Source organism: Vanacampus margaritifer, chromosome 17 (assembly GCF_051991255.1).
Source record: "Vanacampus margaritifer isolate UIUO_Vmar chromosome 17, RoL_Vmar_1.0, whole genome shotgun sequence".
Classification (NCBI taxonomy): domain Eukaryota; kingdom Metazoa; phylum Chordata; class Actinopteri; order Syngnathiformes; family Syngnathidae; genus Vanacampus; species Vanacampus margaritifer.
The window spans coordinates 10,515,664-10,531,196 of record NC_135448.1 but is presented as its reverse complement, the minus strand read 5'-3'; the positions used below and the strand labels follow the sequence as shown (position 1 = coordinate 10,531,196).

At 39.9% G+C, this 15,533-nt stretch overlaps 1 protein-coding gene and 1 long non-coding RNA gene across 4 annotated transcripts in view; one reads left to right on the top strand and one right to left on the bottom strand.

Annotated features, from left to right (window-relative positions):
• LOC144037115 (uncharacterized) overlaps window positions 1-15,533 on the top strand; it is an 80,246-nt gene that overhangs the window by 52,133 nt on the left and 12,580 nt on the right. The window lies entirely within an intron of this gene.
• Window positions 9,513-15,533, bottom strand: part of dync1i1a (dynein cytoplasmic 1 intermediate chain 1a) — a 38,930-nt gene continuing 32,909 nt past the window's right edge. For all 3 annotated transcript variants that reach the window (XM_077548260.1, XM_077548259.1, XM_077548261.1), the window contains 3 exons: window positions 14,120-14,260; window positions 11,150-11,275; window positions 9,513-10,019 (listed from right to left, as the gene is read on the bottom strand). In XM_077548260.1, the coding sequence (XP_077404386.1) occupies window positions 9,909-10,019; window positions 11,150-11,275; window positions 14,120-14,260 (378 nt within the window). In that variant the 3' untranslated portion in view covers window positions 9,513-9,908. The remainder of the gene's footprint in view (window positions 10,020-11,149; window positions 11,276-14,119; window positions 14,261-15,533) is intronic.

Genomic DNA, 15,533 nt, shown 5'->3' with positions numbered 1-15,533 from the left:
CAGTCAAAGAGTTAATGAGCTAAATGAATCATTATTTTCTGGAATTGATTAATAGCATTTGCATTCATTTCAATGGGGAAAGATGAGAGAGTCCACTGCATAAACCAGGATGCCCAACTTTTTCTTTTGTGGGCCGCAGACAGAAAAAATTGAAGCCTGCAAGGGCCACTTTGACAATATCCAACTTTATGAAACAAGCTAACACCAATAGGTCAAGCAATTGTGCATTATAGTTATGTTAGCATTTTAATTTTTGAGGTTTTGTGATGGCCCGTATCCCACTAAAATAACTCCGCCCCTGCCCTGAGCAGATCTCCACGTTCAGAACCAGAGCAAGAGTAATCAGCCTTATGATGACCCTTATTCAAGCAGTTATCACTCGAAGGGCTTAGTTCATTAATTAAATCACCTTGACAAAGAGAGCAGGAAGTGGAGGAAAGAGAAAGAGCTTCTTTACTTATCTTGAAAAGCTTTAGAAGTCAAATTTATTATTCGTAGTTGTCACACAGACGCTTTTTCCACACTAGCGCACCCCATGGGGTTGTCAAAAATTATTTTTGGCGATATGCTGAGGGCCGCTAGAAAATGGACGGCGGGCCGCAAATGGCCCCCGATCCGTAGTTTGGGCACCACTGGCATAAACCCTTTCTATGACAAAACATATGCAGGCAAGCGATTGGGATCCTTTCAGTAATTCATTTGGATCAAAATTCCTAATCAAGTTTGTTAAGAGTTTTTGCAATTTAGTAATGTAATGATCTCAATACCCCACAATGCACCACTGTACACAGTGACGTCTCTATTTCTGACATTTCTCTTGTTGCGCTCCACAGAAGCCTGTCGTGAAAGCGTATTTATTTTCCCCAGTTACGTTCTGTGTTCTCTCTAATTGCCGGCTCATCTCCCAAAACAATGTTGTTGTTTATTCCCAACAAGGTCTCCTTTTCAATTTAGTATCCAGCGCAAGTGGCCAAACGCCGCTGGAGGCCGGCAGCAAATAGCCTCTTAATACTCGTGCTATTAGCTAGCATGTAATCAGCCGGCTTATTTCCATAAAACAAGTCATAAAAGAGTTAGCTGTGAAAGTCGCAGTGTTGGAGAGACGGCGCTCCGCCAGCCACTGGCCCGCAAGCCAGGGTTCATTAACTCTTTGACTGCCAGACGTTTTCAGAAACGGGATGCCGCCAGTGCCAGCCGATTTAAGCATTTTGACTGATCTTTCAAGGTCCACAGAAAATGTTGTGTTTGGACTATGGAAACACACATACTACCAAATGAAAGATTGGACTCTCATCTTTCATCAGAAAAAAAAGTTTGTTTTTACCTTATTCCGCGGTCGCCATTATGGCTTCTTCAGCCATTGTCCCCTCAACACTCTAGCCCCGCCTCACGTCTTCTGCTGACGCCTACCCAATCTTGTCAAAAGGGAGTCATCGCTGCCCTCTAGGGGCCAAAAATAGTCATTAGGCTCACTAGACCTGCTCAAAACTTTCAACACAGCTGCGGAAGGCTTGCCTGCACCCGTTTCCAAAAAAAAATATTTAAAAATTGGATGACGTCTTTTAACGTCATTGGCGGCCCTCCGTAGGTTTTTACTTGACGTCTTTTAACGACAGTGGCAGTGAAAGAGTTAAACTTCTATCAATGTTCTAAATGCAAATCTGGAGGCAACTAACAAAAATGACGACAAAATGGCGCCAAGGCAACCCAGGGAAGGTTTACAGTCTTTTTGCTCATAGCTACAGTAACCATTAGCAACTGGAAGGGCACAGACAAAATAAGATGAGAGGAGACGGCAAGGGAGGAGAATAAACAAACATGTAAAGTTGTGGGGGGGGGGGGGGGGTAGCATTGCAAACAGCGCTGTCAAGCTTCCCGACAAGACGCTTAAACATTATTGTCTCGTCACAACAGCAGCTACCACTTTTCCATCAAAGAAGAAGAAGTAGAAGCCGGTCTGAACACGCCGCGGCCCTCCCTTGTAAAATCCAGCTTTTGGGGAAAAAAAAGAGAGAGAGAGAGAGAGAGACGCTACAAGGCATCAGCTGCTGACGCGGCGCTACTGTAAATTGCATCATCAGTTCGTCTGTGACAAGCCGTAGAAAATCATTTCAAGTTCGTATTTTCACCGAAAATTGCCAGAATCTCACAAATTCTGCCAGGCTATGTAACATACGAGCCAAGCTGTAAATACATCCGACATATTACATTAGCTGTCATTCATAGCAACATTTCCACATGGTCATCCATTCAAAAAGCATGCAACACGCAATTTACGCTAAAAGCTGTCTTTAAGCCTAATTGCGATAATTGGTATTTTTCAATAGCACAGGAATTACAGTGCACTGTTTGAACTCCAGCGTGCCATGAATGATCAGAATATATAGTACAAATGTAAGTATATAATTATGCCATGATCATTTTCGTCTTAATATTATGTCCTTTTTCATGTGTAGGTCGGGGGGGGGGGGGGGGTAATACAAATACACTATGGGTGACTTCATTTTTGACATCAGTAACAAAACATTAGAAAATCAAAACATAAAAAAAAAAATATAATGTTTATAATGCTAAATCATGACAAAAGATTAAGAGAATGAGCATATGGATATTAAAATAAAAAAATAATTGTAAAAAGTACAAAATCATTCAGACACTTTCAATACATCCATAGCTCTCATTGTAAACCTGGTGACGTTTCGCCAGTGCCAGTTGGGAATCTGTGGATTTGGAGCAGATTGGGATTACCTTTACCCAACATTGGGTTAGTGATTTTTACCCAGTTGATTGGCTTGAAGATTGAATTTAGCCGTTCTGAAGCTTGCCCCCATTTTTGACAGTTGGGTTTTTGTACAAAAATTGAAGAGGTCTGCAAATTGAAGGTGGCTTCTGGATGGCACTGACGGCCCAACCATGGAGAATTGTTGGGTTGCGTCAACTATGCCAAACATGTCATGCAATTGATAATACTGTGGTAACCCAGAGTGAGAAAAAGTACAAAATGATAACTCGTTTTTTTTTCTCGGTAGCTTTAACTCATCAGTAATGGGTTGTTTTGACCTCTTGTTGGACCCAAATTGTTGACCCAACATGCTACACCAAATCCTCAACCCAATCTGCTTTGTATAAATAACAATGCATTTGCTCGGTCTCTTTTGAGCCCAATACTGGGTTAGCCATTTCACCCAATTTGGGTTTCTTTTGACCCAGCAGTTTTAAGAGCACAATGTGAAGGCAATGGCACGGGCGATCCTGATGCATCATGGGAAATTCCCAATAACAAAGGGATGATTCAGGGCAAGTTTATTTGTTGTTTTTGTGAAAACTTGGCTTATTCATCATGTATAGGAGTACGGGAAGTCCCCTAGCTGTCTTGCCTATAGAACCAGGGACAAGTTACCCGGATGCCCATCATATTTACTTGACTTCATAGTTGTGTGTGTGTGTGTGTGTGTGTGTGTCTCAGTAAATCTTTTGCCTCCTTTAACAAGGCCGTAAAAGTACACGGAGCCTCCTCTTGTCTCCCCAACCTGCCTGTAATTTACGATAATGCCGACATGCTCGCGGTTGTCTGCCTCATCTTTAAGGTTACCTGCGCGAGTGCGTGTTTACACGTCCGGGCGCACACACTTGCGCGCGCGCGGGGTAGACAAAGTGTATTGAGAAAAGCGGCGCGGGGAGGTGGGGACGGGGACGAGCTCCAGCCTGCAAGCCCCAGACGGCCTGGCTCCGCCGGGGCTGCGCCCAGGCACAGAGCAGCCTTTGTCAGGGTAATTATCCTCACGCTCAGCCTCCTCCTGACTGGAGCTTCCATGTTAGTTGGCGCTCTAGCGCCACCATTCGCCGCTGAGAAGAACGGGAACGCTTCCAGTGGACCGCATTGGGTGTATTTTTAGGGATGTCACATTGAAGTATTTTTAGAATTGATCATTCTATCGATTATTTAATCGATTCATCAACTAATCAGAAAACTTTTTTATATTATTTTTTTTATTTATATATATATATATATATATATATTAAAATGTATTTATTTTTTTAAGTCAATAAAAAAAAAGAATTTCTGTTAATTAATTTTTTATTTTTTTTTGGGTCGGGCTGGGTTTAACAGTGACCACTATTTAGGATATGTTATTTTGATTTTTATTCTCCACACTTTTTTTGCCGTGTAACAACTCCCACATAATACTTACAATTTACACTGTTCAAATTTTAACTTGCTTCAAAAATTCACGCCTCCCGAGGTATATATATCATCTGTTTCCACATTACTTACAGTATTCGCACAATTTAACGTTAAATATCAACTTTTCCCCCATTCATTTTCTTTGGGACTGACATTGAACTTACCACGCCCACTTCCATACATATAACTTAACATCATTACCAGGTGGTCATAATTTTATAATTTATCCCTCAATTTACTTCATAAGCATTTCACACGCATTCAAATCATAGCATTCAGCTATTAGCATTCAGCTATTAGCATTCAGCTTTCAGCAATCCCACGCAATTTCTCCAGAAATTGAACTTAGTCTAGTCTCTATTCTAATATTTCTTCACTATATTGTACTAATTTATTCCCAAGACTAACAGTAAGTTGTAAATAAAATGTGCAGTTGTGCTATGAGGATAAACATCACTATTCTACAGCACAGTCGTCAAATCTGCCATGTTCCGTAGCAGGAGTCGAGCAAAAAAAGTAGGCCGTGTGAGTCACGCCAGTCGGACCTCCTCCACATGGCGCGCTGACTGTTGAGGAGCTCCGTGTTTGAGCCAGGCGGCCTCTGACCGCAGGCTCCACGGCGGTCGCTGCTAATTAGAGCGCTGCTGGCTGATTGGGGACCGGCTTTTGGAGCCCTGCGGCAGGGAAGCCACTCGCATGGCTGCCAACCATGCCTGCGGGGTGGCTTTTCAGTTTTCGACCTTAATGTGTTGTGTGTGTGTAGGTGTAATGGTGTAAGTACTGATTCAGTTCTTTTACTTAAGTAAGAATGAAAAAGTACGGACTGAAATGTACTCAAGAACATTAGTAAAGAAGAAAAATGCATTTTCATCAATACACATTTTGATATCTTGGTACAATGACAAAAATGAAAAAAGTTTTCCTCATTTATTAAGTAATGACAAAAACATGTTCCCGTGGGTTGGCCAAAGTAGTCAACTGACGTCAACACCAATGTTTTTGTGTTGTTGTTGTTTTTTTTAAATTTCAGCCACAGAAGCTGATGGTTTTGGGGCTGGCACAAGACAGAGCACTTTTGCCAGAAAGGATTTTTGTAAACGTTCTAAAGTATCTATCTTGCGTTTTCAAATCTCTTGTTCAGGGGTCTGCAAACTGCGGCTCTGGAGCCACATGTGGCTCGTTAGTCCCCTGTGGCTCCCTGTGGATCTCCCCCCCCCAATTTTTTTAAATTATTATTATTTTTACATATTTATTTTATTGTATGGATAAAATATTCTTTAAATGAATTAATTTTGATAAAAAAAATGAATAAATGTATATATTTTTTAATGTCAAATCCACATTTTTAAGCTGAAAGATAGAAGAAAAAGTTTTAAAATTCCCTAAAAATTTCTCAAAAGTGACCATGACATGCCCAAAAATAGAGGAAAAGCAGAAAATTATCCCCTAAAAAAATGTCCTTGAAATTGCCAAAAATGTTAGCGAATTTAATTTAAAAAAAAAAGGCAAAAAAGGACGCATTCGAAAAATAACTATAAAATGTCCAAAAACAAAAGAAGAAATGGAGAAAATTGGAATTGCAAATAAGCCAGAAAATTCATTAAAGAAAAAGTTTAAAAAGTAACTATAAAATTTCTAAAACCCCAAAAATAAAACCCCCCAAATTACCATAAAATATACAAAAAAATCCTCCCCCCCTAAAAAAAATCTGAAAATAAATAAAATTTGGGTTACCTTGTATATGAGGCCTAATATCGGCAATTTTGGATATAGACCGATATAATCTAACACTGTATTTTTTGGGCTGATATCGGACCAACATCGGGATCGGGAGACCACACATTTTTTTTGCTTTGACAGATGATATGAAAATACTCACAGGCGTATGTTCTTTGTCTTCTGTAAAGAACCACTAATATTACTGATGTACAGATGCCCTGAAGGGCACAATGTCCATTGAATTGAAGTGGAAAGTTTAGCAAAAAATGGTTTGATTTCTTGACATTCTATTTAATTATGTCATTACTGTTTTTCCTGCTAAAAAGCAAGATGGATGAATGGCTTTTTCCCCATTCATGTCAATGTGGAAAAATGCTTTGGTCACAGAACGAATAAAACTCTAAGGCACCACAAGTACAAAACATGCATAAGGAGTCCAAACTCTCTGATTTAACTGAGAATCTGATTTCTCGTAAGTCATCTGTGATATGTTGACGTGTCACATGTCATTGCCTGAATATGAACTACATCCCAGCCCAGTCACATGATCAAAGGCTTTTTTGAGCAGACATTTACACGAAGAGCCATAATATTTGTTTTCAACCCGATGTCAGCAGCGCTCCCTTCAATGTAGAGACACAACTTGGAAAAAATCATAATTCATAATCATAATTTTTTCCCACCACAAGACTGGAAGCCACAGACTCCGGGGCTGAAACAAGAGCTGCCATTTCTGTCTGCTTGTCGTCGTCGTCGCCGCCACACTTTTATCCTCCCTGTTTTTCACATTTATTTATCAGCGGTTTCAGCATTCTGGCAATTAGTGTTTCACGGTCAGCGTAGGAAATTGAATTACTTGCTCGGTTTGTTGAGCATTATTTAGTCAGGCTTTGCAGTGTCTGTGAAAAACGGCAGCGAATTAAATACGGCTTCCGCGTTACGTTTCAATTCACTTTTTGGACACGATTAGCGACCTGCAATATCCAGCCATTCATCCATTTTCTATATCGGGTGCATTCTGGACTGGCCAGCCAATCACAGGGCTCATAGACATGCATGTTTTTCATATGCGAAGAACACTACTCGCAAAACTTCGATTTCAGGATGATTTTCAGAATATAAAAAAATATATTAAAAACATTAAAAAAATATAAATAATAAAATATATAAATAATTAAAAAGTTAAAAAAAAATAATAACAAAAAGTAATAATAATAATAAATTAAAAAAAATAAATAATTAATTAATTAGTTTTTGTGTGATTCAGTGACATTTTTACCCAGTTGTAGTAGTCTTGAAGGTTCCACCAAGATTGGATTGTAGCCTCACGTCACTATGATTGGGGAAAGGAAAGTGTGATCCAGCAGAGGCGGTTAAAGTAGGGTTGTGTGTGCAGTATGTTATAGTGGATGTGTGTGTGTGTGTGCGCATCAGTGTCCCAGTTGATAAGCATAACGTCTCGTTGCCGTGGAGACCGCCTCCAACCCATGGATACAGGAAGAAGGGGACAGGTGAAGGATTAGCATCCCTTCCAGAAGAAAGTCCAAATCATCTTGGATGCTTTTCATTTGATAAATAATGAAATAATTAATAAAAAAATTAATCAAAGGCTTGGGGTGGGGCCAGAGAGGAATGATTTTTTGTTTAAAATAAATATTTTTTTTATTATTTTACTGTCAAGGTAGCACAATCGCTATATAGCAACAGTAGCCAGCATACATAAAACCAAAATCAAAGAATTAAGCATACATGTATGTAACTGTATCATGTAAAGGCCACACAGTTCATAATTTAGTGCCTCAGCGCAGGTGGTCAGGCTCCCCCCCCCCCCCGATGTTCCGCCGCTGACCTCGTGAACAGCTCATTTGGTTGGCACAAAACCCCAAAAGTGGCAAGGAGGCAAACCTCCAAAGGTGCGGTTGATGGTAATGACGGCGCCGCGAATGATTGAGGCCATTCATGCACAAGTGGACGGGGGTGCTCGAGTGCAACGTCGTCACTGCCCTCAGTCCACCAGTCACTTTGACAGTGTGCATTGCTCTCATTACCTTCCATTGTCTGAGGAGGAGCAGGACAAAAGACCAGTGATGAAATAACCACCTCGCTCTTTAGGTCAGGTGACGCCGACGCGCCGGTGTACTGTTCATTGTGTGCGGCTGACGTCCTGTTTCCCGGTTAACCACCTTGACCAGAGAAAAGAATAATTTGGCCCTTTACTCCGTGCGGTTACAATTCCATTGGAGATTTCATTGGATCGTTGATGCCAAGTCTGATTTGAACTAAGTGCTCCTTTGAGAAACATGACTGAGTGTATCGAGTACACCCTTGATTGCGTCTCCACAGGGATGCCAGCAGGCGCTGCGGTGTCTCTGGCAGGCGCAGTCCAGACCTCAGGCTGCATGGGGGCCGGAACGCTTCCAGTGGACCGCATTGGGTGTATTTTTAGGGATGTCACATTGAAGTATTTTTAGAATTCATCATTCTATCGATTATTTAATCGATTAATCAACTAATCAGAAAACTTTTTTTAATATATTTTTTATTAAGTCAATTAAGTTATCCCCTCCCCACCCCCCGCAATTTCTCTTAATTAAATAGTTTTTTATTTTTTATTTTTTTTGTCGGGCTGGGTTTAATTAAAAACAATCTATTAATCAGTATTGAATTGATTTTCCTTTTCATAGCCCGATATTGATTCATAAAACCATAAATCGATTATTTTAATGTAATTTTCCCCATAAATTCATGAAAAAAAAAATAATTTGAAGGACCTACAAATGTTTTTGTTCTATCCCAAATATTTTGCATCCTAAATATTTAGTATTTTAATCAATGCAGATTTTAATTTTTATTTACAATTATTGAATTCCATCCATCCATTTTCTTAACCGCTTGTCCTCACAAGGGTCGCGGGGGGTGCTGGAGCCTATCCCAGCTGGCTTCGGGCAGTAGGCGGGGTACACCCTGAACTGGTTGCAATTATTGAATTCAATTGTGTAAATATTCTTATCTCATCCTTGCTGATGTCAATTTAACCAGCTACTGCCTCCGCATAATTTCATTTATTTTTCAATTTAATGTTTGTGGAGTTTTTATCATGTCCTTAATGTTTTTAAAGAATTGATGTTGCATAAATATATGCATATTTATTATTTACCATTAGTTGATATTTGATTGAATTGAATCGAATATAAAATAAAAATCTAAATCTAATTCACCTCCACTCTTGTGAATCAAAACTCAATTCAGGAAATTAGTATCAATACCCTGTCCTATTATTTGGTTTTGTTTAGTGAACAACTAACAAAAATGTTTGCAAAGATAATCAGTCTGCGTTTATGAATTGTAATTTCAAACAATGATTATCAAATTTCAATTAATTTTATAATGGATTACTTTTCAATTAATGTATTAATTTTGACCCCTCAATGTGAGCCATTCTCTGAAATCACTTGCTAGTCACAGTTGTGATGCTTTTAGCACAATACATGACCCAATCTACGACCTCCAATGTAATCGACCGGATTACACAACGTGAGAAACACATTTTTTTCAAAGCTGCAGTGCACATGTGCGCATGAAGTAGACACAGATTGTCTTTCCGTCGTGAATGAAATGTCTGCCTGTGCATTTATTCCAGTAGTTTCCAGTGTACAAATATTTCTTGTGAGCGACACTTAAGTAAAAACACAAGAAGCTTTGGAAATTTAATATATTAAACTTTTGTTTGTCATGATCGAATATCAAGCCCAGTGCCCAGATGCGACAACCACACAATATCATCTCTCTAATACGCATGGAATTTCGCATGCAAGAAGCGCAATGTGAAGTGAAGATGCCGTTTGTAAACAGTAAACGAGTCCAAAGACCCAGCTTGAGTTTTTTTTTTTTTTTTTTTTTTTTTCCCACACGACACGAAGGCCGGTAACCAACACGAACAAGAATAAGACGCACATGCTACAGAAAAGCACACCGAGGCTCCGCTTTGGTTTGATGTCACGTTCTATGAGGCAAGCTCCATAGGCCCCTCCTCCTCGCCATCCGCGTGATTGGCACGGATCTCCATCAGCGTGCGGGCGAAGCGCGTCCAGTCGTCACTGTGGGCCACCGACAGCTGGGGGGGTGGGGGTGGAATGAATTAGCTAATGTCACATCTCCAACTAATATAAATCCAATGCAAAAACTCTATATTGCTACAGTTGTACTAGAGCTGTCATAATAGAGGCCATTTTACAAGAACATGAAGAAAAGGGGGATCAAACACACGCGTCCATAACAGTTGTGGACATTCGGGTAAACGCGCAAGAGCTGAAAATGATCCGTTGCGGTGTTTGTGGAGGTTTTTACTGTAGCACGAAGTACATGATATTTTTAGTCTTTCAACAGAAGGCCAAACATACGTGGAACATCACAAAAGGCCGCTGCGGACAGCAAACACTCAGCAAAGTCACTTACGTGCAATTTACCACTTTGCCTCTCACCATATGTTGGCATCGTCACGTGTCATTTTACATCTTGGATTTTTACCACCAAAATTTATAGAGACAAAAGTATTGGGACATCCAATCTGGCTACAGGAAAAGAACAAGTACTTCTGACTTGAGTAGTCACCGATGCCAATAATAAGCACAGATACCACTAATACTTTTGATACATACCCCCCCCCCCAAAAAAAAACAAATATGGATAATTTTAACGAATACCTAGTTATCACAATATAGCATTTTTCCTTTAAATCGCATGAAATTAATGGCAATTTTCTATTCTTCTAATTTCTAGTTTCTGATCATAAAACAGCCACAAGATGAAATAAGGTCGATACTGATACCTAGTATTGATAATCAGCCATCCCTAGTTTTTAGTAATTTTATTTTATTTCATTTATTTATTTTAGAAAAAACTTAGTTTTAGGTTCATTTTTATTAGTTTTAGTATTAGTTTTTTTGTGCGTGTGTAATTCTTGGTTGCAAGATTTTTATTTTTAAAACACGGTAGCCTAAATATTGTAGTAAAAATATGATTTTATTTTTTATTTTTTTAAACAACTATCCACAAATCAAATAACAGGTACTATATCAAAACTCAACTAAAAAAATATATATATATGTCGAATCTAGTTTTGGTTCTTAAGCATTTCATAAGCAAGTTGTTTTGTTTCCGTGAACTAACACAACCTTGCTAGGGAACAGAAAAACCAAATAAGGAGATGTCGCCAAAGAGTTTTGTCAACATCCTGTTGATTACCTCTCCGGTATCGTAGACCCACACTCGGCCCTCCGAGTCGCCCACGGCCACTTCCTTCCCTCCAGTTGCCCAACGAACCCTGTTGAGGGCCGACGCGCCTTCGATAGTTACGCTTGCCGTCGGTACCTAGCAAACAAAACATTTTTTGCGTCCATCAACTTTATTCATATTAGCCCACATTGAAATCTCTAAAATGGCAGGAAAAGACGTGAATGTTTTCCATATGAAGTGTTGCTGACATGTGGCCGGCAAGTGTGACACATGTCAGCAGTGGAGACGGCCGCCGCCGCCGCCGCCGCTTCTGCTGCCGCGTATTTAAAAGCGGCGCTAACCGCAGACCGGCTGCCATTAGCTCCGCCCATCTGGATGGCGACAGAGCTCGCTCAATTGACTGTATATAAATGTGCGTGTGTGAATATCTGCTGGAAATGAGAACCAGGCGCTCGGCACGTCTCCGTTAACGTTGTTATGGCTGTGTGTTTTTAATATGACGCTAACAATGGGAGTCTGTTGCTATAAGACGGCGTGCGTGTCTGTGCGTGTGCACCTTCTGTACATCCGCTTGTGTGTGTGCGTGTGAGCAAATGTTCCTCATAAAGCACATTGTTAGGCCAGTTAGGCCGACTCTAATGAACTCTTCCTCTGTCGAAGAAAGGCCCCTGTTGAGGGCACCATGGGAACGCCGTCATCTGTGCCCCCCCCACCCCCCACCCCCCCACCCCACCCCCGACCATCGTGATGACATCATCGCACTTACCCAATAGAAATCGATAAGGGACATGTGAGACACGTTCCTCGTGAACGTAGGGGGGACCGTATGACATGGAAAAGCAAAACGGTGGGTGTCGTTTCCATGGTAACCAAGAGACAGGAAGACTCTTTTATCTCTGCTCTTAGCTGAGTAATCCACACCGCTATGACAAAAGATAAATGACTGCAATTTTGTTCCTATTGGATTATTCGCCAAAGAGCTGCAGCACATCTAACGGAGCCCCTAAAGTGAGACGGAGGGGAGGGGGGGGGAGAATGTCTCTCATTAGAATGAGGAACTTTCTCATAATAACGAAATGTAGTTATAGGGCCCTCGATGACTTACTTCCTCTTCCGAACTTCAAATGGGAAAGTTTCTCATTTCCCATCTAAACACAGAATTTAATATTGGGTTTCGCCCATTTTTATTCATCTCAGGGGCAGCCATTTTGTCACTTGCTGTCAACTGGAAATGACATCGTAGTTGCTCAAGGCCGAATTAACAACCAATCAGGACTCAGCTCGTCAATGTCACATGACTTGCCATTTTCAGTCAATGGCATGTGAAAAATGTTGTCACTTGCAAAATAAAACTGCAAAAAGGCAATATTTAAGTAAGATATAAATTCCTAAATTTGCTTATTTTGCTCTGACAAGTTATTTTTACTTGAAATAAAAGTGTCAGACAAGATCATTCTGTTTACTTTAATATACTTATTAATTAATTATCTTATTTGATCAAGCAGTTTTAGCCTCGAGTGTTAACAGCCAGTTTTAAGTACTGTGAGGCTTAAAACTAACTTTTTCCCACATTTTAAGATGACTAAGCAACATCAAAGGCCCTGAACTAGGGTTTCATTGGTTGAATTTTCCTTATTTTAAGATTTTGTATGATCTAGTATAAATGGAAAAATAATGTGAAAACAATCAAACAAAATATACAGTAGCACCTTATTGTAAATATTTTTTTTCTTGTAAAAATCGTTTGTGATATTTACTCAGCTCATTTTTCCTCTTTCCAATAAATATAGTACCAGCTCAGTGATCTAGTGGTAAAGTGTCTACCCAAAGGCTGGGAGGTTGTCGGTTCAATCCCTGGCTTGGTCATACCAATCAAGACAATCAAAATGGGACCTGTTACCTCCCTACTTGACATTTAAGAAATGGTTCTATATATTACAGCTATTTTCCTATTTTTCTAAATTTTGCAGGTAAATTTAAATAAAATGTTCTTGTTATGTATTATTTATATATATTCTAAAATTTTCTACTGTCCTTTTGCAGCCCTGACAATAGAGAAGAAAATGTGGATTTTGCTGCTTACCTCATATTCCACGGACACAATTTTTTTTAATCAGAATACTGTGTTTAGACTAGTTGGGCTACATAGAACATATTGAAAAGAACATTTTGGGTTGACTTCCTCTTTTAATGGTGAAAAGAACAGAGAAATTTGCCAATACTGTAATTGTATATAAGTTTTAAGATGTTTTCATGTCATATAATGCATTGATAGCTTCATTTAGGGGAAAAAAGTCGCCATCTTATGGCATCTTGTTGCCTAGGAACTATTTTGAAGTGAGTTAAGGAGTTTCAAAAAGTATTTGTCACCATCTTTGTGGGTTGGGCGAGTCAATTTCTATTTCCATGTGAATAGAAGGAGGTCACTGTTTGTTTATGCCGTTTGAAATGGCTCGGTTAAGCTAAGCTGCTTCTTCTTCTTCTTCATAGCTTTTTATTCCATTTAAACACATTTAGAATCAAGTTTCCAAATAATCACCTTAGGGAAGTTTCATCATGTCTTGACTAGAGAACATGGAATGATTTCCGTGCCAGTTTGCTAATCAATCATAAATCAAACACGACTAAAACATGGTGACACGTCACCTGCTGCTACCGAACGACTGAACATTTTCTATGATTGCATTTTGGCTACTTGAGGATGGAAGAGCTTTGACGGTGTGCTGACGTTGAGGTTTGCAGGAATGCTGGGAGGGAGCCGGGGACGAGTGGGATGTCACCCGGCGTGATTTAAAGCCAGGGCTGGTGGGAAACGCCCACGGGGCGACGAGGGCTGGGGAGCGCCCGGGTGTTTGCTTGTGCGGTTCAGGTCGAGGCGTAGCAACGGGCCCTCGGGACACGCGTCAACAGAGAGAAAAACACACTCGCGGTGACCTTCAAGTCAGCCATCCGTCATGGAAAACACACGCACGCACACACCTCCGTATCGTTGTTGAGGTTCCACAGGTCGAGGCGGCCCATGCCGTCCACCGAGGCGAAGATTGCAGGGTGCACCGGCGACCACATGACATCATAGACGTAGTCGGCGTTGTCCTCAAAAGAATACAGGGGCTTGTTTTGCTGAAAGACATCACAGGATTGTTTATGACGGTACGAAACAGCTGTAGAGAAAAAAAAAAGAAAAAAAAGAGCGCGTTCAGGTTTGCAGTTTTTTCGACCGGCTAGAGACGAGCCGGAAAAAAAAAAAAAAAAAGGAGAGAGGGAGTGAGCGAGCTTCAGACAGAGTGGCGCTGCCTCAGCCTTGGGGCCTGTCTGGGTGCGCGGCCTAATTAAAAAGCCTCGCACATTCACACAGCGCCATAAAACCGCTGGGAGAGATGAAAGGGAGGGCCCCTCCACAAGGTGTACTGTAACCGCAACACAACAGCTGTCTGCAACAGACAGAAAAAATATGCGGCCAAGGAGATGCTCCCATGACTACACCCAAACAGTTGAGACGCTTTAAATAAAAGCTCAATATTTGAAATTCCTACCAAGTGCAAAAATTATTTTTGTACCATCTGCAGGTCACCAAATTAAGGGAGATAACATTTTTTGACTTTAAAAGTCTAAATTTACATCTGTTTTAAATGCACAATTATTTTTGTTTTTCAGTTTTCATACTCGTTAACATAAAAGTGAAAAAAATGTTAAACTAATCGAAATATGGCTGCATCTTTTAGTCATTGATACAGTCATTTCATAATAATTCAATTGAGTTCAAATTAAAAAAAAAAAAGGGTGATAAACGAGGGTGATATTAATTTGTGTTGCGATCATTTTTCTGCCACTAGATGGCATAATTGCATTTGTAAACCATTGGTGACCGCTCAGTGTATTTTTTTTCTTTTCATATTAAGAGCTATCTAATCTTTAACATGAAGTAACTTGTGATTTTCTGCACATTTTTAAAATTGTAAAATACCAACTTGACCCCAGTCTTTACACATATATGCATTATTATTAAATTTATCGCTGCTAAATTTTGATATGGACGTGTTTGCTGCGTTGCGACTGGAATTCCACCAGTTAAGGTTTTCAAAAAAGAGGGCGGTCATTAATCGCATTTAAAAAAAAATAGTTTTTTTAACTCAAAATTTTGACACACCTAAATTCAATTAAAATCGTTTATTCGCTTAATAAGACCACTATAAATTTTGCGGGATTAATTAAGATATGCAGCATGACATTTTTATGGCACTTTTGATAGACGTGTACATTGGATGAGTTTGCATCAGCTTTTTTGAAGGAATGCTATGCTACCAACTTATGAACCCACAAGACCCACGGTCATCATCTTAACATCCCTCCCACTTTTCCTTTTCAGGCCCAAAGATTGCATCCATAATTCCCA